Source organism: Antedon mediterranea, chromosome 5, assembly GCF_964355755.1.
Source record: "Antedon mediterranea chromosome 5, ecAntMedi1.1, whole genome shotgun sequence".
Classification (NCBI taxonomy): domain Eukaryota; kingdom Metazoa; phylum Echinodermata; class Crinoidea; order Comatulida; family Antedonidae; genus Antedon; species Antedon mediterranea.
Window position 1 is genome coordinate 16,811,583 of NC_092674.1, and position 25,608 is coordinate 16,837,190.

The following is a 25,608-nucleotide window of genomic DNA, read 5'->3' on the forward strand; positions in this document are numbered from 1 at the left end:
TTTCATTCATTTTTATGAATTTTAATTGCAGAATAATGACACACGTGCACGTTAAACTTTGAAAACCGTGTGCTTAAAAAAAATCAGAAATACGGTACATGTAATAAATGTGATTACATTTGACTAATTGATAGTTTGGATAACTAGCATTATTTAGTATACTACTTAGTATATTACTTGTGACGTATTATTCAAATGTTAAACTTTGACTTAATGCCAATGGATTGAATGATGAATGTGCTCTTTTCTACACTTTTCACAATTTCTTGGCCCCTCCCTGTAGAATGTATTTTGTAGAGAGCACAAGAGCAATACCTGTATTTTCATAGTTTACACATGTCACCTATAACAATTGGTATAATAATGAGTCTTTATTAGAATAAAGACAACTATATATCAGTGGAACTCGTTTCAAGAAGAACAAAACTAATCTGCACCATTGTTACTGTATTGGTTTTCCAAAACACACACAAAAATTGTTATGCCATAAAATTGTTTTAGTATGAATTAATATTCAGTTGAAAAACATGCAAGACTTACTTGTCAAGTTCAGTTATATTATCCCATGATGAGTCTGCAAGCCATGAACCACAAGGATTATCAATCTGACCCTCACTATCAAGTACCTATAATACAAGATAATGCAATTCTATAATTATGCTATAAATTCTAGTAATTACTTCAGCAAGTCACAGATACAGAACATTATTGTCAAAATGATAAACATTATGAAATTTGATTTCATGTAGCATAAAACTCCAGTAAAATGCAAACATATAATATTATACAGATATTGCCTGCTTAGAGGTTAAATATAAGATTTGACATCCCGAGGTAATGATATTTTTTTCGAGGAAATATATTCCCTCAAATATTCCCTCGTGGCCGAATAAATAATAATTCGTCTTCTTCGACCCGAATCACCAGATGTTCAGCGCGCCGCGTGTTCCAGGTTACTACCGTGAGTAAACCAATCACAAACAGTCTTTCATCACATCTATAGAGGACAAATAACAAATGAGGGCACTATGTATGCATAGTTTAAATAGTTTAGTTGATTTTCTTCAAGCAAGTTGCGTGGCGCAGCGGGTAAAACGTTGTATCGTGAGAATGTGGACTAATCTTCGCAAGTTCAAGTCTCAGTAGAAGACTTTTGTTTATCACCAATTGCGAGTGTTGCCATACGAAAATTACACAGTCAATATCATCGTACTCGAGAATTTACTTGATTTTATATGTTTAATGACAGGAACACGATAATCATGTGAAAATTAATATCAATATACGATTTACAAATCCTCGCAACAGTAGTCATTTGATTAAGTTTCAACCAATCACGTTCACGTATTTACATAGGCTATGTAATATAATAAATTCACACACACACTGGATACAACATGAGGCAGGCCTACCTATAGGTAGGGTTTGATACCAGGCTATGAGTAGAGACTACAAATAATTCCTTTTCACATCTGCAAAATGTAACAACTTGTAACCAGGTTTGCATAATGTGATGACAATTTTCTGGAAAATCTCCCGAGATTTTGCATGTGAAATTTCAGGAGAAAAACACACCGACGAGAGGCCTGTTTTTTTCTTCCTGAGTTTGTACTGCGCATGTGTGTTGCCCTGGAATTTAACTGACCAATCACAGTACACTAATAACTAAATAGCGCCCCCACCCCAACTATGCAATGACAATACTTTCTAACAAGATTTCTCAGGGTTCGCATATGCGTATATGAAAGTGTGTAATAATTCGGGAGATCAAACCCGGTTACAACTTGTAACAATTTACGCAGATGTGAAAAGTGTACAAGTCTATGCCTAGAGATGAAAACCACATTTTAGGGTACATTGTTTTTTATTTATATCATAATTAACCATAAAATGTACATTTTAGGTGATTTTGTTTTTAAAACAAATGACGTGTATTGATTGGGCAATAAATAGGCTGTGTTTTAAAAAAAACAAACATGTTAAATTATGCAATCATTTGCTAAACTATGACTGTTATGGAAATTAATAGAATGTCATCCATTTAAGTTAAAGTCTACCTGTTCCACAGAAAACTTGATATTATTGCAATAAATTAATCTTCATGCTACATAGTAAACTTAGAGAACATTTGATGACAACCAATCAACACTCGTGAAATTTCTTTTACATTGAACCTATTATTTTAATGCATGTAACTTTGTTTCTGTATAATACATTTTGTGTATAATTGTTTCATAATTTTATTATTTTAAATTAACCCTCTAGATATAGGCTAAAAAAACAAAACAAAGAATGCATTGTGGATTTTATACACTCCCAATTGTGCACTAAATAGATTGTCAAATATCAGCCGTTTTTATAATAGTGCTGAATGCTCAAAGCCTCAAGAGCTTCACATTATTATCCCAGTCATTTTTAATCAAGCACGTATGGAAACATACTTCACATAATGTTGTAGCTAGTACTGTATTGTAATCAGTGAAGTTTGACCGTACCAGGTAGGCCTACCCATTTGTACACCTTGGCGGAGAGAGGCAAATGTCTTTCCTAATGAGCATGTGCAAGTTTTTTTTAGAAAAAATGTGCTACCCGATAATCCATATAGAATAATGTACAGTACTATATCAATTTGATTGTGCTACCATTTGAATGAATGTGCTACCCGATAACCCGTATAGAATAATGTACAGTATACTATGTATTTGATTGTGCTACCCAATGTGCTATCCATTTGAAATAATGTGCTATCCATTTGAATGAATGTGCTACACGATAATCCTTATAGAATAATGTACAGTACTATATCAATTTGATTGTGCTACTTAATGTGCTATCCATTTGAAATAATGTGCTATCCATTTGAAATAATGTCTACCCGATAATCCTTATAGAATCATTAGGTGTACATCCCCATTAGAACTTTTTGGTCAAAATCTTTATCAGATAAATCAACTAAGCAGGTGATTAATTACCTGAATCCTATTATACCCCTGTGATTTTATTAGCTCTCTTGTAATTAGAGAGTTAGATCTAGACACAACTGCGCTGGTTACCGGCTGCATTATGGGAGTATGTTTCCATACGTGTTTGATCCCAAAAAATACTGGGGTAATAATGCTTGTAAAAGCGCCTTTGAGCATGATTACTCATGAAAAGGGCGCTATATAAATCTGGTATTATTATTATTATTAATTGATTGATTAGGAAAAGGTACATTCTTCAGTATGCAAGGTCAATGGTCAGGCAAAAACTAGCAGAAGTCGGCAATGATCAAATAGTTTAACGACCTGCCTATCAAAGTTGGACTTAAATAAACACATGTCACAGTAGGAGGTTAAGTGACATTTACCCGAAGTTTTTCAAAACATCGGGTAAAAATGAACACCTTCTCTAATGGGGCTGTACACGTAATGATAATGTACAGTACAATTATATCCATTTGATTGTGCTATCTATTTTGCTATCCATTTGAAATAATATGCTGTTTATTTGTTCGGGTTCTTTGTTTTAAATATTTCGTGCTATCCATTTTAAATGTGCTAAAAAAGATACATATTTGATATTATATCCATTCAAATAATAAAAAAACCACAATCGATTTAATACAAAGTATTTTGTTTATATCGTAGCTATATTCAATCATGGCATATTCAGGGGATCTGTTTTCTCAGAGCAGGGTCTGTTCCGTATGTACTGTATGCTATTTTTTAATAATGTACAAAAAATGAAAGGAATACCAACATAAATATTAATTCTGTACGGAGAAAGCTCGAGCGGAAGTTGAGAGTTACTTTTCGCGAAACATTTGTTACAATGAGATTTATTTCATTCATAACTTTTTAACATTTAATATATGTAAGTCATTTTCCAGGCTCGGACCTGGAAGAAGGTCCTTAAAAAAACTGAATTGCTATGTTAGACCACATTTGCATAACTTTTCAAAACTCATCAAACCCTCTGCTAGTAATTAATATAGGAAGGTATCGCCAAATTATTCAGAAAAAAAAAGAATAAAACATGGCAAGATGTAATTAATCAAACGACGGCCAAAGAATACAGACAATTTTAATTTAGGTTTTGATTCATACGGTGGTGGATTAAGCCTAGTTTGAAACTATAGTGACCATTTATTTTTACTGTAGATAGAAAAAGTTGTTTCCATCTCCATGTTAATACCCAGGCACTTTTCAAGAAAAAATTATTTGTCACAGCTCCAGTTACAAGTGTCAATCATTTGGCCAGTGAACAGCCCACTGGTAGGATAGTCCTTGAAACCGTCCGTAAAACACATTAATCATAAAAATCAGTCATGCCGCTAATAGTTGAAAACATCACTTTTTGAGGTTTTCAAACGGTAACCAGGGCTTGTTCGCCTAATGAGGCCTAGATAAAAAATGTATGTGTAACTTACAATGCCTCCTCTTAGAAAGAAGTTGTACTCTTCCATATTTAGCTTGCCAGATGCCTCTAAAATCTTGGCACACATTTGGAATGAAAATAAGAGTTTGTGTTTTTCAAACAGACCTCTGCATGTAAATCTATTAAAGACAATAAAAACAAATATATAATTCAATACTAATGAACAATTACAAAAGTACTAATAATTTGCTTTACAGTATATGGAGCTGGGGTCCCATTAGGCATTTGAAATCAGCACTGCTGGCAGCCCCTGCATCTAGGATCTGCCTCAGACGTATTGGCTTATGCCTCTCCGCTGGTTAATTATTATTCACTTTTATTTCAAATATCAAAAAATTGACCAAAATTACAACTCGTGGCTAAGAGCCAAATTGCGTGTAAAATACATGTCATATCAAAAATATAAATATATATAAAAAATATGAAAACAAAAAAAACAACAAAGAAGGGGAGAGCAGTCGCAAACTAGCAGGGGAGAAAATTAAGAATTCAGTAATTTGATGAAGTAGGGTATAGGGCTATTGGTAAATCTGGATGTTTTAGACGCTAGCTGGGTAATTTTGTTTTTATTTCTTAAATTCCTACCATGACAGCTATGTCTGGTCGGTGGGATTAAATCAGCTGTTTGTTTAATTTTGGGGAGATACTCAGCGAACTTGCGACAATGCTCCACCCTTCTTTGAGCCAAAGTCTCTAATTTAAGAAATTCAAGGGCACCAGAGTAAGAAAAGTAATCATTGCCTAACATTATACGGCAAGCCCTCTTTTGAACATTTTCAATACAATCGCTTAATCTACTAGACAGGCCAGAATGCCAAACAACATCAGCATACTCAACAACTGGTCTAATGTAACCACAAAAGGTCAATTTAAGCTCTTCAATGTTAAAACCAAATCGTTTTAGTGATCGTAAAAAGAAAAGTTTCCTGGAAGCTTTAGTGATGATGGAATCAATATGACAGTCCCATTTAAGGTTGTCTTGAAAAAAAACTCCCAGGATCTTGGCTTTATTAACATATTGGAGCTTATCAGTTCCCAAGTGTATGTCAACGTGTGAAGGTTGGGTAGAACTGAAACACACCTTAAGGGCCTGACATTTTTTGGGGTTAAGCACTAAACAGTTGTCGTTACACCAGCGGAAAAAAGAATTAAGATCATCTTGTAAAAAACCAGGCAATGAGAGCTTACGATTTTCACAAAATGTAAGATCATCTACATATTTCAGATACTTAGTTTTAGCATTTGTACCAGCATCGTTGATCATGATCTGGAAACATAAAGGGCCTAACTTGGTTCCCTGTGGGACACCAGCTTTTAAGTAAGAGTAATTAGATAAGGTACCATTATATTTGACACACTGCATACGCATAAAAAGAAAATCACACAACCATGGTACCAAAGCCCCCCTGACACCAATATCAATGATCTTATTAACAAGGATGGTATGGTCGATAAGATCAAAGGCCTTGGAGAAATCAGTAAGAACCATGGTACCAACATTGTGCTTATTCTCAGCACCTTGACAGAGATAATGCACCAAGTGGGTCAGGTAATGAGCAGTAGACAAACCCTTAACATTTCCAAACTGGTTAACATCGATTTTTGAACTTATATCTTGTAAGATCCAGTCAGTGATAAACTCCTCAGCTACTTTGGCAAACACAGAAGTAATGGAGATAGGTCTGAGTTTGTCAATAGTAGGAGGCTGAACCTTGGGCACAGGGACTACAACTGCCTTTTTCCACTGAGAAGGGACAATACCTTCAGAAAAAGAACAGTTGAGTATATCACAAAGTGGTTCACAAAACTCCATGGCAAATAATTTAACAATTTTGGGTGGGACCAAATCTGGTCCGCAGGCCTTGTTTTCTTTAATAGATCTTAATTTTTTATAAATATCCCAAGGATGAAGTTTAGGTGCAGGTTTGTCAGAGGGAAGGAATGCAGGGAGTTGAGTTTTATTTAGAAAAGGGATGTGAGCACTAATGTTAGTAAACAAGTCATTGATGACATTAGCAATGGATTTATGATCCAATGGAGAGATTTCAGGAACTGGTATATTGAGATCAATTTTCTTAGTGTTTGTCATAACTCTGACCTGTTGGTGCCATTTACCTGGGTCAGTTTTTTGCAGGTGTCTAACTCTATCTACATTAAATTTTACTTTAGCTTTAATGATTTCCCTCTTGACTTTGTTTCTGCAAGCTTTCCAATGGGTTAAGTTATTGGATTTAAACGCTTTTTGGCGTTCAGAAATAGAATTTCTGATATTTTGTGTTAGCCAAGGTTTATCAGTATTGTGCGTTTTAATATTTTTCAACGGGAAAAACTTATTAATAGCAGTGATCAGTTTGTAATAGAAAGCATCAACTTTACTCTGTGTAGAAATGCAGCTATAAATATCATTCCAATTCTGAGATACAATCCAGGTGCCAAACGATCTTATTCTGGTATCATATAAGGGACGAACACTTATAGATTTGACAACATTTTTGATAGCTTGAACTTTAGGTTTCCATAAAATACAGATGTGGTCACTAAAACCAAGAGGAGACATCGCTTCTGGGGTATGGTATTTAGTTTCAAAATTAGTCAAGATGAGGTCTAATGTAGCAAGTTCACGGGTTGGAAAATTAACAATTTGTTTTAAACAGTTATTACGTAAAATGTAGTTAATGTTCATTCTGTTGAAATCGCCCATAATGCAAAAACCAGTCTGAAGTGATCTAGAACGAATAAGGTCTATCGTTTCACAAATATGCCGCTCAAGAAGAAGTTGATATGGGGAGTCTGTTGTGATGTAGATAGCACAAACAACGATTGATGACATTCCTCTTGGTAGACGAGAACATTTTAAGTTTATCCAAATGACTTCCAATTCAGGTGGTACAGGGATGTCAAGGATTGCACAATCAATGTTATCCTTCACATAAATTGCCACACCGCCTCCACGTCGATCCTCTCTACATTTGCCAAAAAAAGAATATCCTTGAACATGAATTTGAGCATTACATATATGAGGTCCATACCAGGATTCAGTAAATACTCCGACATCAACCCCTTGGGTGTTTAATAACAAACTCAATTCATCATGTTTATTGCAAAGTGATTGAGCATTGGTAAGTAAAAACAAAGGTAGTTGGCAAGAAGATGGTCTATCCTTGGCACCCACATTATTTGATAATGGGATGTTTATCAGTTGTCGATGCAGAAAATGAGTAAAATTTTTTCTTCTTTTATTAGAGTTAGGCAAAGAAGCATAATAACTAATTCTCACTGGTATACGTCGATGAATATGAGAACCACCACGTCTTCCTCTCTTGCTAGGCCGAAGCCTAGGCCTGGTAGGAATCCAGCTGTTAGTGCTACCAGGCGTGAGTTGAGAACAGCAAGGCATACAACTGTTAGTAGAGCAAGTAGAGCAGGCTTGGTCCGGCATAGGCCTAGGCCTAGCAGATTTCATCGAAAATAAGATGAAAATCAGGAAATGAATCGAAATGTCCGGAAAAAAAGCAATGATTAAATCCACTAAACAACAGCAAAATTACAGACATAACACAATACGACATCAAAAAGTTAACAAAACAACAGCAAAAAAATCAAAAATCATGAGAAAATCAAGGAGGTCGTCAGCTAGCTCAGCGCCCTCTGTAATAAATGGTTAAGGTGGGCACTGAACGAGAGAAGCCCTTGGTCAATGTTGGGACCAGCCAAAGTTGCTTTAAACAGTCCCAGGCTTAATCATCATTCAGATGAATGTAAGACTAATTGACATTGTCGTTTACGACAAAAGTCGGCCATATAAAAATAAAAAAATAATTAAAAAAAATAATACTAACAAAAATTAATTTTTTTGTATGTTTGTCAACTAAATTCTATATTCTAGTTGGTTTTTTTTCTATCTATTGTTTTTTTTAAAGAGAGGAAATCATTTGTTTTTGTTTTGTTTTATATATTTTGGCAAATTAGCCAAGGATAACCATAAGCAAATTCATTCACTATCCTTTACAAGACAACATATACACAAGATGCTCTACAAAATTGTAGTGGAGTTGTATTAATTGTCATTAGAAAAAATCCTGACATATGACAGGATCAACAGCAAAATAAAACCAAAGTAAATGGACAATGTTTAAACTCTCCAAATCACTCCTATTTAATAAAATATACCTCAAATGTGTTAGAACAAAGAAGTGAGATTCCAAATTACAATGACAATTGTAATAAAAAACAATAATAAATGCAAATTTGCTCTTGTTTTTTATACACTACCTATAGACAGAATAAGTATGATATTCATTCAGGTTTGTAATTCTTTGCTCCAATTGTGGACTGCGTTGGCTTTTATCAATTGAAATGTTAAAGAGATCAATGTAAGCATCTAATGAAAACTGGTACATTGGGTCAATTCGTCCCATATCATTCAGGACAAAAAAAAGAATTGATGCTCGTTGTGCGCAAGATCTGTATCCCTGCAAATAACAAACAGAATAAAAAAGTGAGTATTTGATTGAATTTATTTTATTTATTTTCCATTTTGCATTGATGTTTATAGACTATTCTAAGCAAATTTTAGTACATCCTTTGATCTTGTTGAGAAAGTGTGGCTGAATGGTATTAAATGCAGAGGAAAAGTAAAGTAAATGATCTTGCTGTTACCTTATTGTGAATTTTCTAAGTAGGAATAAAACAGATCTATTTTATATATAACTGCATCCTCAGTACTACATGTTCCTCTAATAATAGGCAAACTGTAGAGGATCCAGATAATGTACAGCAAATGGGATTCTTAATGATAACTTTTTCAGATGTTAAAGCAATGGGCAACAATAATACTGTAATAATTGTTATTTTTTTTATATAATAAAATGCACCCGTTTTGTTCCTATAATATAGTTACCGGTATTGTAGTAAACATTATATTCTAAGTCAAGACCCATCAGCCTTTTCAAAATAAAAGTGGCAGAATAATTATTTGTTTGTGATTGGGTGGCTTCTGATAAGATGTAAGGCAGTATGGCAATGTCAAAGATGCATGAAATAACCCTAACCCCCAGTTTAGTTCACAGTCTAAAGCAGTTCATGACATAAGCTCTGCAGCTGAGGAAGCCCACAAAATTAGGAGGGTCATCCTTTACTAAAGCCTTTGATAGAATTGTAAAAATTCCCTTTCAAATGTTACCATGTTAAAAGCTGGTATCAAACAAGTTAGATTCCATTGCCTTTCAAATCATGATTAATGATGCTTAATTAACATTTGTCACCTATACTATATACTTTTGGTTGGAGTCACATTACAAAACAACTTGAAATGGGATAAAGCAAAATTGGCAATATCATCCTCAAAATATAAATGAACAAATGTTTAGTTGTTTGTAATAAATTAAATAATTAAAATAAAAGAAATAATGTATGGTAGGCCCAACCTATTAAATATGCTGAGCACATAATAGCCTCATTTATGTTTTTTTCATGTACCTAAAGCCTGTTTTCCAGTCGACGTTGAGTTGCGACGAGTTGCATTGAAAGAAAAATTAGTACTTGCGTTTAATTTTCATTTTATCAATTGTTATATCATTTTGATTTAGTAACTACTTAGTTGCTTAGGGCCAGGGAGCTGGTTAATTGGTGTTGCCTAGATGTTTGCCTATTCTGTTGTAATTGTGCTTAATACAGTTCAGTCTGTCAATCATTGCAGTTTTATAATGTTACCTACCTCCCTAGCAGCATCAATTTTCGCTTCTGTTTGTTCAGACACTTGTAGTTGTTCAGATACTTCTTCAGACGTTTTCTTTGAAGACTGTAAAGTGTTTACAAGCTGTTCATCATCTAGTAATGACCCTGTAGCTTCATTCAATAGCCTGTGCCAATCAAGGACAAAGATCAACCATTTTAAGGAAATTATATTATTTTTACACTCAAAATCAATCAAATATAATAGTCAACATCTTCTTTAGCGATGTATTGTATAATTCAAATTTCCAAATGACTTGGCAAAAACAGACTAACAAGACATGAGCTAAATATGTATCAGTAATATATTCAAGAGCAGCTGATCAAATTTCAACATTTTAGTAAAATATATTGACTGATTCTAGAAACCACTACTGTACTCTAATAGAATATTATATAACATAAACACCTGAGAATCTCATCTTCAAGTTCAACCAATTTTTTTTTTCCAGCTGCAATATTCATCACCAATGTATCTTTCTGTTCTTCTAATTCTGGCCTTTCTTTACGAACAACAATTCCAAGCAACTGGGCCTCAAGACCTTGTTCCTTAACAGCAAAGTTAACAATGGTGGTCTTGGTAGAAATTTCTGGTGTGTAGTGAGGGTTGCTAAGTTTAGTTGTTATATAAAATTTAAACTCAGGGTTATAATCCAATTCTTTGTCACCAACTCGGATTGTCATGCGATTACCTATAAATAAAAATAACACAAACCTTTGGTTTCATTTAATGATTTTACATAATAATTTATGTGTTAAATATTGATAAAAAATTATTATCAATATTATTAAAACTAATACCGTATATCATCTTGTATAATCCCACCCCCCTAGAACATGAAATTGGGGTGGGATGGGATTGTTAATATATCGGAGAAATCCCTGGTTCAGGAAAAAAATGATTGATAAGCATTTCTTGTACAACTCATCTGAACTGGCTAGTCAAGAGGCCGTAACATCCAAAACAAAAGTCAATACTGGGACTATACCCGTTTGTGAAATCAGTCATAAAGTTGGAGGTTGGATTAGACTCGAAGTGGGACTATACCCGCGGATATACAGTATATGTGCAGGGCCGGTTGCAGGACTATTTTAAGGTGGTTGCCCAAGAGTCCAGGGCCGTAGACACAGTATTTTCTCCTGTGGCGAAGCAAATTTTGCTAAATGACACCCCTAGATGGTCGGAAATGGTACTCTCACACGTAAAATTCATGATAAATGGCACCTCTAGTTTGCCGAAAATGACACTCTATATCGCAATACCGTAGTAGCCAGCCTGCCTATATTTTCCGCTGGTAAAACACATGCAACTAACAATAGGATAACATTTTTTGCGTTCAATGCGAACGTCAGAGGTACTTCCAGTAAGGTAATAAATTATAGCAATTATAATCAATTAATACAAATTAATTATGGTTATCAATGAATAATGAAAAAAAATTTAGACAAAAAATATGAAGCTGCTGCTATAAATATATTGAGCAAAACGTATTATTTTAAAATAAATACTAACTAAGTCAGTAAAACCAGTGTTGCTTAAACCAAACTTCAGGAAAAAAAATATGATCGAAATTTGCAGAATGAAGCAATTAGGAACGTCTGTAATTACTATGGAAATTCGGCCCAATATTATGGATATACGGAAATATCTCAGTATCTTTCTTCAATAAATAAAACAATAACATATAAAAATACAAAGCAGCACAAGTCTAATCTGTCAGAAATTCATTCTGAGCATGTTCAGAAACATATCTACAATAACAAAAATATGCTGACCGCCGGTAAATTGTGCTGATTGGGTATTACACTGCAGTCTCTCAATTTACATACTGTATAAGCTTATTTTCTTCAACCCGGACCTCTATAGCGTTAATGGTTATTACATTTTAATTTAGTGGCAGAAAAAACATTTAGTATGAAATTAAGGATCTTTTCTGATCTCTATAATGGGCTCTGTAATGAAAATGGGTAAAACATTTGGTCCCAATAGGCTGGCCCATACAGGAAAAATTTCACACATTTCTATAAAATTCAGTATTATTGCATTAAATTAAAATCTATCTTCCCACGAAAGTTAATATTACAAATTAATTTAATCTCACATGTCGTACGTACCACCCTGTATGATACAACGAACATGTAATGTATGTAAAGATTGTATAGCATAGTACAGCGTACTGTAAGGCGACGTTCTTTGTGTTTACCGACAGTACGCGATGAATCTACAGTATCAGTAGTAGGCATGCGTGTACTGAAATTGCTAGTTACAAGTTCTTTGACCCAATTCCAATGCCCAGGCATTGATCGTACCATCGTACAGTACTGTATGTATTCTCACTGCGCATGTACCGGAAAAGTACTTGTAGTACTGTATTTTGCGTACATACTTTCGCGAATTGCAATCACTCGTGAAATTTTCTGGTTTTACAGTATGTCGGAAAAACATAGTAGCGTAGTTTTAGAGACTAAAGAAAGTTGTAAAAAGAAAAAATAAAACTAGATTTTCTAATGAATGGAAAAATATGTTTCCGTTTGTTAGTGCAAGTAATCAACACGTTACCGAGAGTGAATACAAGTTTTTTTGCACTATTTGTAACATGAATTTGTCATGCTCACAGGGAGAAATCAACGATGTTGCTGTACACTCCAGTAAGTTGTTTTTTTAATTTGTATTTTTGTTAATGAATTAATACAACTAAGTACAGATTTGATTTGTACTGTGAATGGTTTTTTATTTAAGTGTATACGACAATATAAAGTTAGTAAATCAAGTTTGATTTATAATCACCAAACAAGCTCTTTTCTTTTTGTTTGTATTACTGTATCTCTCAACTCAAAGCAAAACGTAACTGCAAAATCAATCAGAAAAGGCACTTTATTTATTACGATAGTTTTCAAAAAGCAATCAGCCATTAGTTCACTTTTATTAATGCAATAAATAATTCTTAGGCCTTACAAACATAATTATTATTAAAGTTAGTAAAATATAAGGTTTAAATATATCATCATCAATTAAGTTCCTTTTTTGTGTTATCTTACTAAAGGAACTCAGAAGCACAATTTGAATGAAAAATCGATCAGAAATACTTCAATGCGACGGTTTTTAAAACAACGACCAATTGATCAGCCAACTGTTCACCCTTCTATTCAGGCTGAGGTAAAGATGGCATTGATGATAGTTCATCATAATACTTTCTTCAATATTTCTGATCACCTAACAAAAATTATCAATCATGAGTTTCGTGGCAGCGCTGCAGCCGAGCAGTTTGCGTGCGGACGAACAAAAACGTCCGCAATTGTTAATTGCATTGGTGTTGAGCTAAGAACACAGCTTGTTACTGAAATGAAAAAGCAACCATTCAGTATAATGATTGATGGTAGCAACGACACAGGCATTGCAAAAATGTACCCGATAACCGTACGTATCTTCGATCCTGAATTTGGCAGAGTAATGACCAAGTTCCTGGATATCAATCTGATAGAAGGTCGTACAAGTGCTACAGCTGCAACAATCTTCGAGCACGTAGACGCTCTGTTTCAGAGAGAGGGACTTAATTGGAGTTCGGTCACCGGACTTGGTGTTGACAACACCAATACTAATATCGGAGAACACAATTCAATTAAAAGTCGTGTGTTGGAAAAAGAACCAACTATTGTCATTGCGGGATGCCCATGTCATATGGTACACAATGCAGCAGGCAAAGCATCAAGTGCCTTCGCCGTTGCAACCAAATTTGACGTCGAGGATCATTGCCTTGATCTGTTTTACTGGTTTGACAAGTCAACCAAAAGAAAAGGAGCTCTAAAAGAATATTTCGAATTTTGTGACATGGAGTATGCTGAGGTAATGAAGTATATTTCTGTTAGGTGGCTTTCTTTGGAGCATTGCTTAAACAGAGAACTTAAGAAGTTTGATGGTCTTAAGTCATACTTTTTATCAGAAAGCGAACGTGATGGCAGATTTCAGCGATTAAAATCTGCATTCAGTGAGCCGATCAGTGAGGTTTGCCTTTTGTTTTTTCAGTCTACAATAGCTATGTTTACTAAGTTTAATCGGTTTCTTCAAAGAGAAGACCCGCTTATATGTCTCCTGCATGAGCAGATGGAAAATGTTATGAATAAGCTGGCAGTTAAATTTGTAAAGCCCGAGGAGGTTATGAAGCACAGGGAAGAGTTTGGAACTTTGAAATCTTGGAAACTTCACTTGAAAATCAGAAGCCAGACGAAAGTCTCTCTATCGGCCTTGTGACAAAAGCGAAACTAAGACGGCTTTTGGCGGATGGAGACATCGATGTCAGACAAGTTGACGCTTTTTATGATGGTGAGAGAAGCTTCTATAGTACAGCATTCCAATACTGCGCTAAGTGGCTTCCACTTGATGACCCATTAATGAAAAATTGTGTTTTCATTGACTTCCTTCAAAGAATGGATCAAAGCATGGATAACGTTGAACATGTTTTAACATCACTTGAGCACATTCATAAAGATCTGATTAACGACCCGCATACCATGGATGAACTGGAAGAAGAATTTCTTGCATATCAGGCTATGTCTACCGCTCCAAGGTAATGGAAAGACCAGACGAAGAAAGTGGAGATACCCATCGAATGGATGTTGTATGGGGGTATATTAAAGGGAAACTCCCAATTTTTAGTAACGTTGCGTTATCGATATTAATAATTCCTCATAGCAACGCTGGTGAGGAAAGAGTTTTTTCGCTAATCAGAAAAAATAAAACCGATTTCCGGTCTACACTAGACCTTGAAAGACAGCTGAGTTCAATCGTTCGAATTAAAATGAATATGCCCTCCAGTCTTGTGCCCTGCCATAGCTTCAAACCATCTGAAGACCTCCTGCAAAAATGTAAAAGGTCCTGTATGGAGTACAACCGAGCACACAGCAGCACAAACACAGACGCATAGATGTTTCAAAATCAAATTATACACACAAAAATTGTGATGTTTCTTGTTGTTTAAAAATAAATGAATAGAGAAAATAAGATCGTTCCTTTTATTTTATTAATTGTTATTTCGATTGTAACTAGTAATGGTGACGTGGTTAAATGATACTGAGGGCCTATTATTACAGATAAATAAATAATACATTATAACTGAAATACTGTACTGTCACCGATGTAATAATATAACAATAAAAATAATACTAACTAGAGGGTACTCCGAGAGTACAAACCTCTGCCTACTGTAAAATTCCCCTACATAAAATGCCCCCTGAATATTTTTTTTTATTAGTTCTAAGTGTAAATATGTTAACTGCACACTAAAAAGTTGTGGATGACAGTGTGGTATAATGGTTATGTATCCAGCCTCTCACAGTTGAGATCGCTGTTTTTTTTTTTTATTGTTTTTTTATTTCTTTTTGTTTTGTTTTTTGTGGACCTTGATCTTTGACCCTGACTCTTCAAAATTTAACCACAATTATATGATGTGTCATTGATCATTGTGGCTAAGTTTGGTGAGAATCGGATAAAAGCTGTGGTCTCTAGGCAGTAAAATAGTTTTTTGTTAGTTGTGACCTTGACCTATGACCTTTTCCCCTCAAATTCGAACTCGTCCGAGCTTTTGGGGCATAGATCATTGTTGCCAAATTTGGTGAGAATCGGATAAAAACTGTGGCCTCCAGGCTGTTCACAGACACACACACAAACACACACAAACATACAGGGGTGAAAACATAACCTCTTTGGCGGAGGTAATTACGATACACGTGCGTACATGCATATACAATTCGTCAACTTCAATATATCCCTCTGATTTGCAAAGAGCTGTCTTAAGATTCGTGTTGGTAGTACAGTATACTTTTATTCTTGAACGTTGGTGGCAACAGACTTCACAGTGTTAACGTTGGTGGCGGTATACCCTCCTGATTTTTAATTCATTTAGGTTGGAACGTCTGCATTTGGCTACATAACGCCCTGTGTTAGAAATATATCGGGTAACTAAAACTGTGGGTTTAAGCCATGGGAAAGCCTGTCTGTTGTGCACCCTCGATCCTTAAGTAACCCATATGGATTTGCCAAAATGAACCAAGGGTAACTTTGGATTCTCTATGAATGCATGCCCTTTATTGGAGATACATGGATACGTGGATTAAACTGTTTGTCTTATATGGATTCACCCATATGGGAAAAAGCTACGATTCTTAAGGAACTCGTATCGATTTGTCCAAATTAACCTTTTGGGTACTCTTGGCGTATAAATGGGTCTTGCATCGGATATATATCGATCGAACTGTGAGTCCCTTGCAAATTGGTCCATGTGGGAAAAGTATAAACTCAATAAATCTTTAAATTGGTCTGCAGCCCAAATTTCGGTTGAGACATATTAACACCGTATTATGTTGTCCAATAACTTCTGACCATTCTGCCATTGCTTATAAAATTTTTCTAAAAGACATTGTACTGTATAGTAGTAGTAATAGTATCCCCCTTCTACACCTCTTTGAATTAAAATCCACTCCGATTGGCTCTTATGTACAGGATTTCAAAGCAATAGTCACACTTGTATTTTTCAAACAGTATAATAATAAAAACATCTATTATAAACAATTTGCGCTTAGAAATCTCTATGCCATGTCGTTATTTACTAGATGAGAAGAACATGTCAAAGGTTAAAATTACAGAAAAAATGGCTGTTTCACTCACTTTTTGAAAAAATGTTGCATTATGGCAAGTATACACATATATATTGTGAACAATTTTACACCACTACAAATATTATTAATTTATGTTATTATAATATAGAATAACATTATTAAATTATGTCAAAGGTCAATAACCACACTTCCTGTCATTTTCAAGCAATATCATCTGTTAAACTGAATATAAATGTATATATTGGGAACAATTTGCTCCGAATTTTAATGCTCTTAATTTTGAACAATTTGACAACAAAATTATCTCACTACGTCCAGTATTTCCAGAGATATAGCATGTTTTATGAAAATAGCGGCCATTTTGTTTATGCTAATTATGCAAATTGCTCAATGCTGACAGCCGTCCAGTAAAAAAATTCTTCATTCTGATGGTATCGAGAATCAAAATCCATAAAAAAAAAACTATAGAAAACATTGCAAGGTTATGGGAAAAATAGGCATTTGGCTGCTGGACAATATTGTTTTGTTAGAGTCCACTCACGACACCGCACCAAACACATTGGTTTGCCATCACATTTCTATGGGACATCAATAAACATGCTTATTGCAGATGAAGCAATTGTATAAATATTTGCCAATTCCCTCTCAGAAAATGATTACTTATTATACATAGATGAGGTTAGTATATTTATATCAAAGTTTGATTTATAAAATGTAATAAATTATGTGAGATTTATGTATGTTTATTAAAAAGAAAAACTCTAGGCTAGACTAGGAGTGAAAAACCCTATTATCTAGCCTTTGTACTTTAATTGAATACAAAATGCTAAAAGTGAGTCATGTTCTTTGTATAGTTATGTGGTTTTAGAATGTTATTTCAATAAAATATTCGGTATCGTTAACCTCCACTGTGAGCTTTGAAAAACAGATGAATTTAGCAAAAATGTCTGGTGGTGAAGTGTACTTCCTTTAGTCAGGCATGCATCCCCCCCACCCTTATTTTTTCGATGGAAAAATATTATTATCGGCCTAGGCTTAGTCCTGCCTGGGCCTGGCCTACTAAACGGGGTTTTATCTTAGAGTTATTGCCAAGAGTTCATTCCATTGTTATTTACTATTTCAAACATTCCAACCATCAAATGTGTAAATAATATGTGATTAAAATATCTATAATATAATAGAACTAAGTCAAAATTTGTTCCTCTATCTCCTCCTAAACCGCAAGCCCGATACTAACGCCGTTTGAACTGGTGCACTTTTTAATTCCTCTCTATCAATTAGTCTATATTAGAACGGCAAATTTGTATGAACAACAGTTTTTTTAGGCCAATTTCTTTGCAACTGGCAAATGCTTACGTAAAATTGAGATTGAGCACTAGGCTAAGTTATGTTTCTTATACGAATTAATATTCTAAAGCTGCTATGTAGGCAATAGTTAATTGAATGCGGGATGGTTTGGCCCAGGTGCAATGGGACGATTCTGCCCACTTTAGGCCGATATAATGTCTGACTAAGAGAAGCTTCTCATTTCATTAGCGCCTGATAGGGTTTTATGATATGAAATATTGTACATTATGCTAACATTATGTTTTGCATTATGTTTTATGTACAGTAATTTATTTTCAAGGGGTGTAGGCCTACAACGAGGTACAAACAAGGAGGATGAAGTTGTAATCATATTTACTTCTTTCTAATTAGGCCTACACCACCAACTACTACCAACACAAATCAAGACATTCCACTGAACAACAGGAGACTGCAAGAATATTCAACCAGATTCAACTAAGTCATTGTTCTCCAGTCGGAATTGATATTAACATACTTTGGAAGCTTTTACAAAACATGACAATTTACCAGATGACTATGAAATGCAGGATTATGTCCAATACCAAAATTGAGGACGGAAACAAAATTGAAATAATAGTATTAATCAATAAAATTAAGAACATGTGTTCTTCTTTTCGATACATCTGTATACTTAAAACGATAACAGAACTAAGGATAAAACAGATGGACGGTGAACTGCGTAATCACTCCAAGAAGATCGCACGCCTATTATACAAGGATCGAGACACATTACCAACTTATCTTCGTACCAGCTTTCCTTCTTCCAAAAACTGGTTCTTAGTCGTGGCTTACAGTTCCCCTTACCACATCAATCACAACGTAGGGAAATTTTAGCCAACTTTGAAAAGACTTACTGGCGTGTCGAGAAGAAACTAAATAATGAGGATATGAAGGAGCTCACATCAGCAACTTTAAAGTCGATTGCTCTAAACTACATTGAACGCAAGGACCCATCTCCACCTAGGTCCCTGAAAAGAGCATTGGGACAATTGAAGAAAAGGGATGACATTGTCATTACTAAACCTGACAAAGGTTCCGGAGTCGTTATCATGGATACACATCATTATGACCAACTTCTTAGACAATCGTCTATAAACAACACATCTAAGTTTATACCCGTAAGTAAGACACAACCTAAGTCTAGAGGTAGACCAATTAAGCATTTCCATCCTCTCTTAGAAAAGGAGAAGCAACTATCTAATATTGTTCGTAATATACTACCGAAGGAAGTAGCATCTACACTAACACCACAAGGCTCGAGGTTAGCCCATCTTTATGGTCTTCCCAAGACGCACAAAGAAAATCTATCTATTAGGCCAATACTCTCAGCCACTGGCACTTACAATTTTTAAATTAGCACAATGGTTAGATGAGAAGCTAAAACCATTAGCCAGCAACGAATACTCTATACCAGACATTTTTGATTTTGCTAAAGAGTTACATTCTACTGAAATTGGTTCAGATGATGTTCTTGTCTCTTACGACGTAGTTTCTCTATTCACCAATGTTCCACTTGATGAGACCATTAACATTCTTTTTCATAAGGCCTTTAAAGATGACTGGCTTAACATTGAACACGGTTTATCTATCGATAAACAAGGTCTTAAGGACCTACTTACAATTGCGACCAAAAATCAACTTTTTCAATATGATGGTGATCTATACGAGCAGGTTGATGGCGTAGCCATGGGTTCACCGCTTGGACCACTGATGGCAAATGTTTTCATGTGTTACATTGAAGATACCTTACAAGCAACAGGGAAAATGCCGCAGTTCTATCGTCGCTACGTTGATGACACAATCGTATTCATGCCAAGCCAGGTTTCAGCACAGAATTTTTTGAACACTTTGAACAATTCACACGATGCCGTTGATTTTACAATGGAAATTGCTAGAGATAACTCAATAAATTTTTTAGGTATGACTATCTCAAAAAACGATGTATCTCTTGAAACCAAAGTATATAAGAAATCCACTAATAAAGGCTTATTATTACATTATGATAGCCATGTGGATATCAAACATAAACGTAATCTAATTCACACAATGCTTAATAGGGCCTACAAATTGTCATCTACGCATGACATTTTCCTATCAGAGGCTGATAATGTAACTAAGATTTTTCAAAAGTTGAATTATCCTTTAGGTCTTATTAGTAATATTGTTAAGGCTTTCAACCAATCCATTAATACTTGTGTGACTCCTAGTAATACTAATGAAGATATGCTAACTGATGAATCTCCCCAGCCTATTAGGATTGTACTACCGTACAAGGATCAAACTTGTTGTAACACGGTTACTAAACAACTTAAACAACTTAGTGCGAAGATTGAAAATGATATTTTACCAGTATTTACTAGTCGTAAGATAGTTGACACCTTAAAACCTAAAGAAATGAAACCCAGAATCATTAATTCACAATGCGTTGTGTACAAATTTCAATGTGGTTTGTGTGATACAAACTATGTCGGTTACACTTGCCGACACCTTTACAAACGCATTAATGAACATAACAAAAGTATTATAGGCGATCACCTAAAACAACATGGCATAACTGGTGATATCTCAGAATACTTTAGAGTCTTATCTAAATGCAACAATAAGTTTGATTGCCTAATTAAGGAGATGTTGTGGATCAAAGAGATAAAACCTACACTCAATAAACAATCAGATTCCATCAAAGCTAAATTGTTTATCTAACTCAGTAGGAGGAGCTAATTACTTAATTAGCCCCAAATTAGCATTTCCTGTCACCAACTTTGGTGCTTAGTGCACATAATTATTATTGTTTTGTATTCACTTGATCTTGAAAATGGTTCTATGGTGGTACCGAAACGTCGATCTCTCTTTTTGTCATTAAATTTTATATTGAAATCAGGGAACATTTTCGCCAGTGTAGCGTAGCAAAAAGCTATACAAAACAACCTTATTGCAACACATTTTGAAAATTGTGTAGCAAAAAATACAATACAAAACTATGTTTCTCGACTTAAAAATCAGTTTGATTAGCAATATTGCTAAACAAAATTTTTAAATGAAAATTTTCCCTGGAAATTATATAGTAAACGTCTTTTAATTCCAAATAATAAATGTCTATTATATTAATATATTTACACAAACAAAACAAGAACAAAGATACAGATGAATATTACAAATTATTATGATTCTGAGTTTTTTTTTGTGACTGCATGTTTTAAAGTGAGCACTACTATTATTTGCGATTGGACAGGTACCTGCTAGTTGTCTATCAAGAGAAATATTGATTATAAATGTTAAAAAACGATATTTTCTCTATATCAGGCATTTATTATTCAAATCTTTTAGAGAAGATGTACCATAAAGTCGAAGTTTCATTTCTTTCATTTTTAAATGAATTTTGTGAATATTCCTGTGAGAGTTTGTACTACAAAAACCATTGGTGGTATGATGTCATTATAAGCTAATCAAAGCTGAGCTTTCCCGTGATTGGCAGAGCTGATGGTTGATTGATTTTGGATTCTGTTTTTTTTTTATTTCTGGAGACGCAAATACCCACAGCCGGAATATTTTATCTCGCACATGGTTCTCTCCTAGACTGATCCATTTCAGAACATCTGTCATTTACGAAATTCGCTTCGCCACAGCCCCCACCCTTGGGTGCCTGTGGTGAATGGACTTAGTATCTGCTCTGGGCCCCCTATTTCAAAATGCTGGATCTTCCCTGAAGTGAGTGCCTGGCAGTGAAAGTCAGTCTTCTACAAACTTTTTATACAAACTTTTATAATTATGATGCACCGCCAAATGTCTGTTCACATAATTATTCCATTAACACCAAAGCTGTTTTCGTTTTTTAAAGATGGAAGGGACAATCCTACTTGCCTACAAGCATGCATATGCAGTATTTCTGCCAAGCTTTATTATTTTGTAGCAGACTAGCTACGTAAGTATACAACAATGGAAACATATGGTGAACTCACCAGTCTTGACAACAGCCTTATTTAGAATTGGAGACAATGACGGATCAAGTTCTTCCTGGACATTTTGTAGAAGAACTGGAAAGCCATACTGAATTGCATTTTCTAAAGTACGAAGATAATCATGCTGTTGAAGATCAATGAGTTTCAGTTGTCGCGTACCCTCCATATTCTTGATCCACTTAATGGCCTGACCTTGAGGATCTACCATCAATGGCCACCTAGTAAAAAAAAAAAGATTTATACTGGTTTCTTTTTAAATGTCAAATTTGATTCCCTATTGACTACATAAATATAAGTTTCAATATTAACCACCATTTAAGCTGTTTTTTAGTTTTATTACAAAATTGTTTATATCTACCAAGCTATCTTCTTTGTTTTCTACCGTTACTCTCTCCACCCTCTATTCACCAGCCTGTGTCTCTTTTGTTTTATTTCTTTTATTCCTTTTTAATTTAGCCACTCAGGCAGCGCTTGCCTGATACAGTATATCTATCAATGCACCTTCACTTGCACTGATGAAGGGCTAGTGTTGCCCGAAAGCTCTGCTAACTTTTCTGGTTGTTTTACTTTATGGTTTTGATTTAGCTTTTCACTTTTGTTTTGTATCTCCATTGAGATCCAGCCACTGTACCCACAGCATTGTAATTTTTGCCAGAAAAGTTAGCAGAGCTTTCGGGCAACACTAGCCCTTATATATACACATATCAGGCATAGAACATTACTGTAATTCTAAACCGTCCGGTGATATACTGAAATTTAATTAATTTGTTTGAAACGATAAAGATAAGGAAATCTGTGAGAATGAGAAAAAGTCACCCCAGCCGAGACTCGAACTCGGAACCTTCTGCTTGATATGCAGATGTCCTAACCATTAGACCACTGGAGCTTTCATGGTATTGTTCAAACTCGATTGGATAGCGACCTCTTTAACACTCTCGACATGGTACAGCACTAGTCCCTCAATTGTACGCATGCACACAAGAGATCTATATAATATATATTATGAGATCATGTTCTGAATATGAGCACTGTTTCTATAATTTGACAGTATGATTCATATATAATTTGCACAGTGCTACGCAACATGACATTTTAGCAACTTAACACCTTAATAAAACCAATTTCCATTGGCTAGATTAAAAAAAATCCCTTAGGTTGTTAAAAATTATGGTAGCTGATTTCGAATAGATAGACCAAACATGACGTGATTCGGGTTAGTGCTTTGTTTACAAAAGCGTTGTAAAGAAAGTTGATTTTTCAGTAAACAAAAATACAATTTCCTAATAGATTTTCAATAGAAACGACATAAATAATTGCAAAATACACATACTTGTGATATTTTTTTATGAACAAGATTTTGATATGTTAAAGATAAGTGTTTATAGTATCGTATTTGAAATTTTAATATGGATAGGTTAGGCCGTTTTTCACATTCTGAACTTCAAGGCTAAATATCTCAAAAGTTTAGGTTGCGACTCTGCACCGCTTTTGTGATGCCAGGCCTCATATATATATATATAACTCGTGGTAAATTTAAAGCAGATCATGTAAACGAAAGTGCTCGATACAAGATGTAGAGTCAAATAGAAATAAATGATAAAGACGCTTGTAAATTACCAATTGAACATTTTATTGCACTACAACAGGCTGTTTCATGAGTATGAACTCAATCTTCAGGTGCTTGGCTCTATTCAAAACGAATACAAAAACTATAATATAATGAGTAAACAAGTTTTTGATATACATTTCACTCACTACAGTTTTTGGGAGTTCCACCATTCAAAAGGTGAAGGGTCTCAAATAAATATAAATGTGTAGCTCCTAATGAGATAAAACGAACATTTTTTGATTCTCATGTTGAGAGTGGATACAAACTAATTTGAATGTGAATTTGTTGTGAATACCAAAGTGACTCAAACTCTGTTGTATATGTTTAGATATTTAGATAGTAATAAAACATTATATTACCTGTTCCCTCTGGTGACAATGACACCATTTTCAGTTGAGAATGAATCAGACGGTAATCCTTGGATATTCCAGTCCCTAACTGCAGTTGGTTTGGATAGGAATGTTGAAAATGTAAAATTGGGACTGCAGGGTACCGAAAGCTTCCGGACTTCCTTTAACCATACCTCCTTTACAAGGAAGTCACGATACTCGGATAAGAACGGCCCCATATACGAGAGAAAACCGGCAGCTACTAGACAGTCACCAACTAGGTAAACCATGTTTTCTTCAAGTTCCTAATACAAAACAACAACCAAAATAATTATACATTGGAATTCAAATTAGCAGTTTCGAGATTAAAAAACAATAATACTATAATGAAAGATTTATTTACTACTACTACTTATGTAAAAGTAAAATTTTGGAAAATTGTAAAGTCGACCTCCATCCCCAACCAACATCATTAAAGGACAACTTTTATATATTTATATTTTGACAACGTATTAAGGATGTACGTATGATTTTAGAACAATTTGTGAGATTTACAATTTCGCGGTACGAGCTCGCCGTACAGCCATCGCAGTAAAACTGTGACGTCATATGTGCATAGCAAAATGTACCTCACTGTTGTTAACATACAAGAAATAGGTACCGGTCATTTCAATTGCTAATTTGACCTGCATGTAGGCTTAAATTTGAAAAAAAAAGAAGAAACACTTCAATATCCAGATAGGCAAAAGAAAAAAGGCAAAAAATTCAACATTTCTATTTTTTATGATTTATTTATTTTTTATTTTCACATGTTGGTACTTTGCTGGAAAGATTAAGTAAGTTTGGGTTAAACCTTGTAAATAAATAAAGGAAAATAATAATAAAAATAATAACAATAAAAATAATAATAACAATAAAAATAATAAAAATGTTGATATACAATTTGCGGTACAGAACGTGTATTAGTTCTGAAAAGAACTGTTGAGTTTCTCGACGTTTCGATCAATATGCTTTGATCGTCCTCAGGAGTGAGAATGCAGAAAGTCCAGGAAACTAATAAGAAGAATATAATAATAGAATATAAGTGGAAAGGGTGGGACTGGTGTGAGAGTCAGAAACAATGGCAAGTTTACACAGTGGGAGGGATTGAAACTAGCTATAGCAGAGCATTGTTTCTCATGAACAATAGTGAATGGAAACTTTGCTATAAAAGAGCATTGAAAAGCAAGGTGAGAGTAATAAAACTAACAATAAAATAATAATATAAAAAGAGGAATTTTTCAAGGAGACTCACTATCACCGTTCTGTTTGTCTTAATCATGCTGCGACTAACCTTTGTATTACGGAAGGTGAGAGCTGGTTATAAATTTCCATCTCTTGTTCATGGATGATCTGAAATTTTATGGATCTAACAACGACCATCTATTTTTTAAGATATTAGAATGTCGTTTGGACTTGAAAAATGTGCGGTCCAGAAATGAAAAGCGGTTGGCTGTAGTGGATTGGATCAACCTATCAGAGAGGTTGGAGAAGACGGGTACAAATACCTTGGTATATGCAGCTGGATAAGATTCTTAATGCCAAGATGAAAGACAAGATCACA

The 25,608-nt window shown here is 34.6% G+C and overlaps 1 protein-coding gene and 1 non-coding gene across 4 annotated transcripts in view; both read right to left on the reverse strand.

The window, feature by feature from the left end:
• Positions 1-25,608, reverse strand: part of LOC140050011 (dynein axonemal heavy chain 2-like) — a 162,784-nt gene that overhangs the window by 23,857 nt on the left and 113,319 nt on the right. For all 3 annotated transcript variants that reach the window (XM_072094992.1, XM_072094994.1, XM_072094993.1), the window contains 7 exons: positions 24,036-24,310; positions 22,068-22,285; positions 10,562-10,844; positions 10,136-10,280; positions 8,692-8,891; positions 4,412-4,538; positions 541-626 (listed from right to left, as the gene is read on the reverse strand). In XM_072094992.1, coding sequence (XP_071951093.1) covers positions 541-626; positions 4,412-4,538; positions 8,692-8,891; positions 10,136-10,280; positions 10,562-10,844; positions 22,068-22,285; positions 24,036-24,310 — 1,334 coding nt within the window. The remainder of the gene's footprint in view (positions 1-540; positions 627-4,411; positions 4,539-8,691; positions 8,892-10,135; positions 10,281-10,561; positions 10,845-22,067; positions 22,286-24,035; positions 24,311-25,608) is intronic.
• Positions 22,881-22,953, reverse strand: Trnad-auc (transfer RNA aspartic acid (anticodon AUC)). Its single transcript has one exon. It is a non-coding gene; the product is annotated as a tRNA-Asp (tRNA).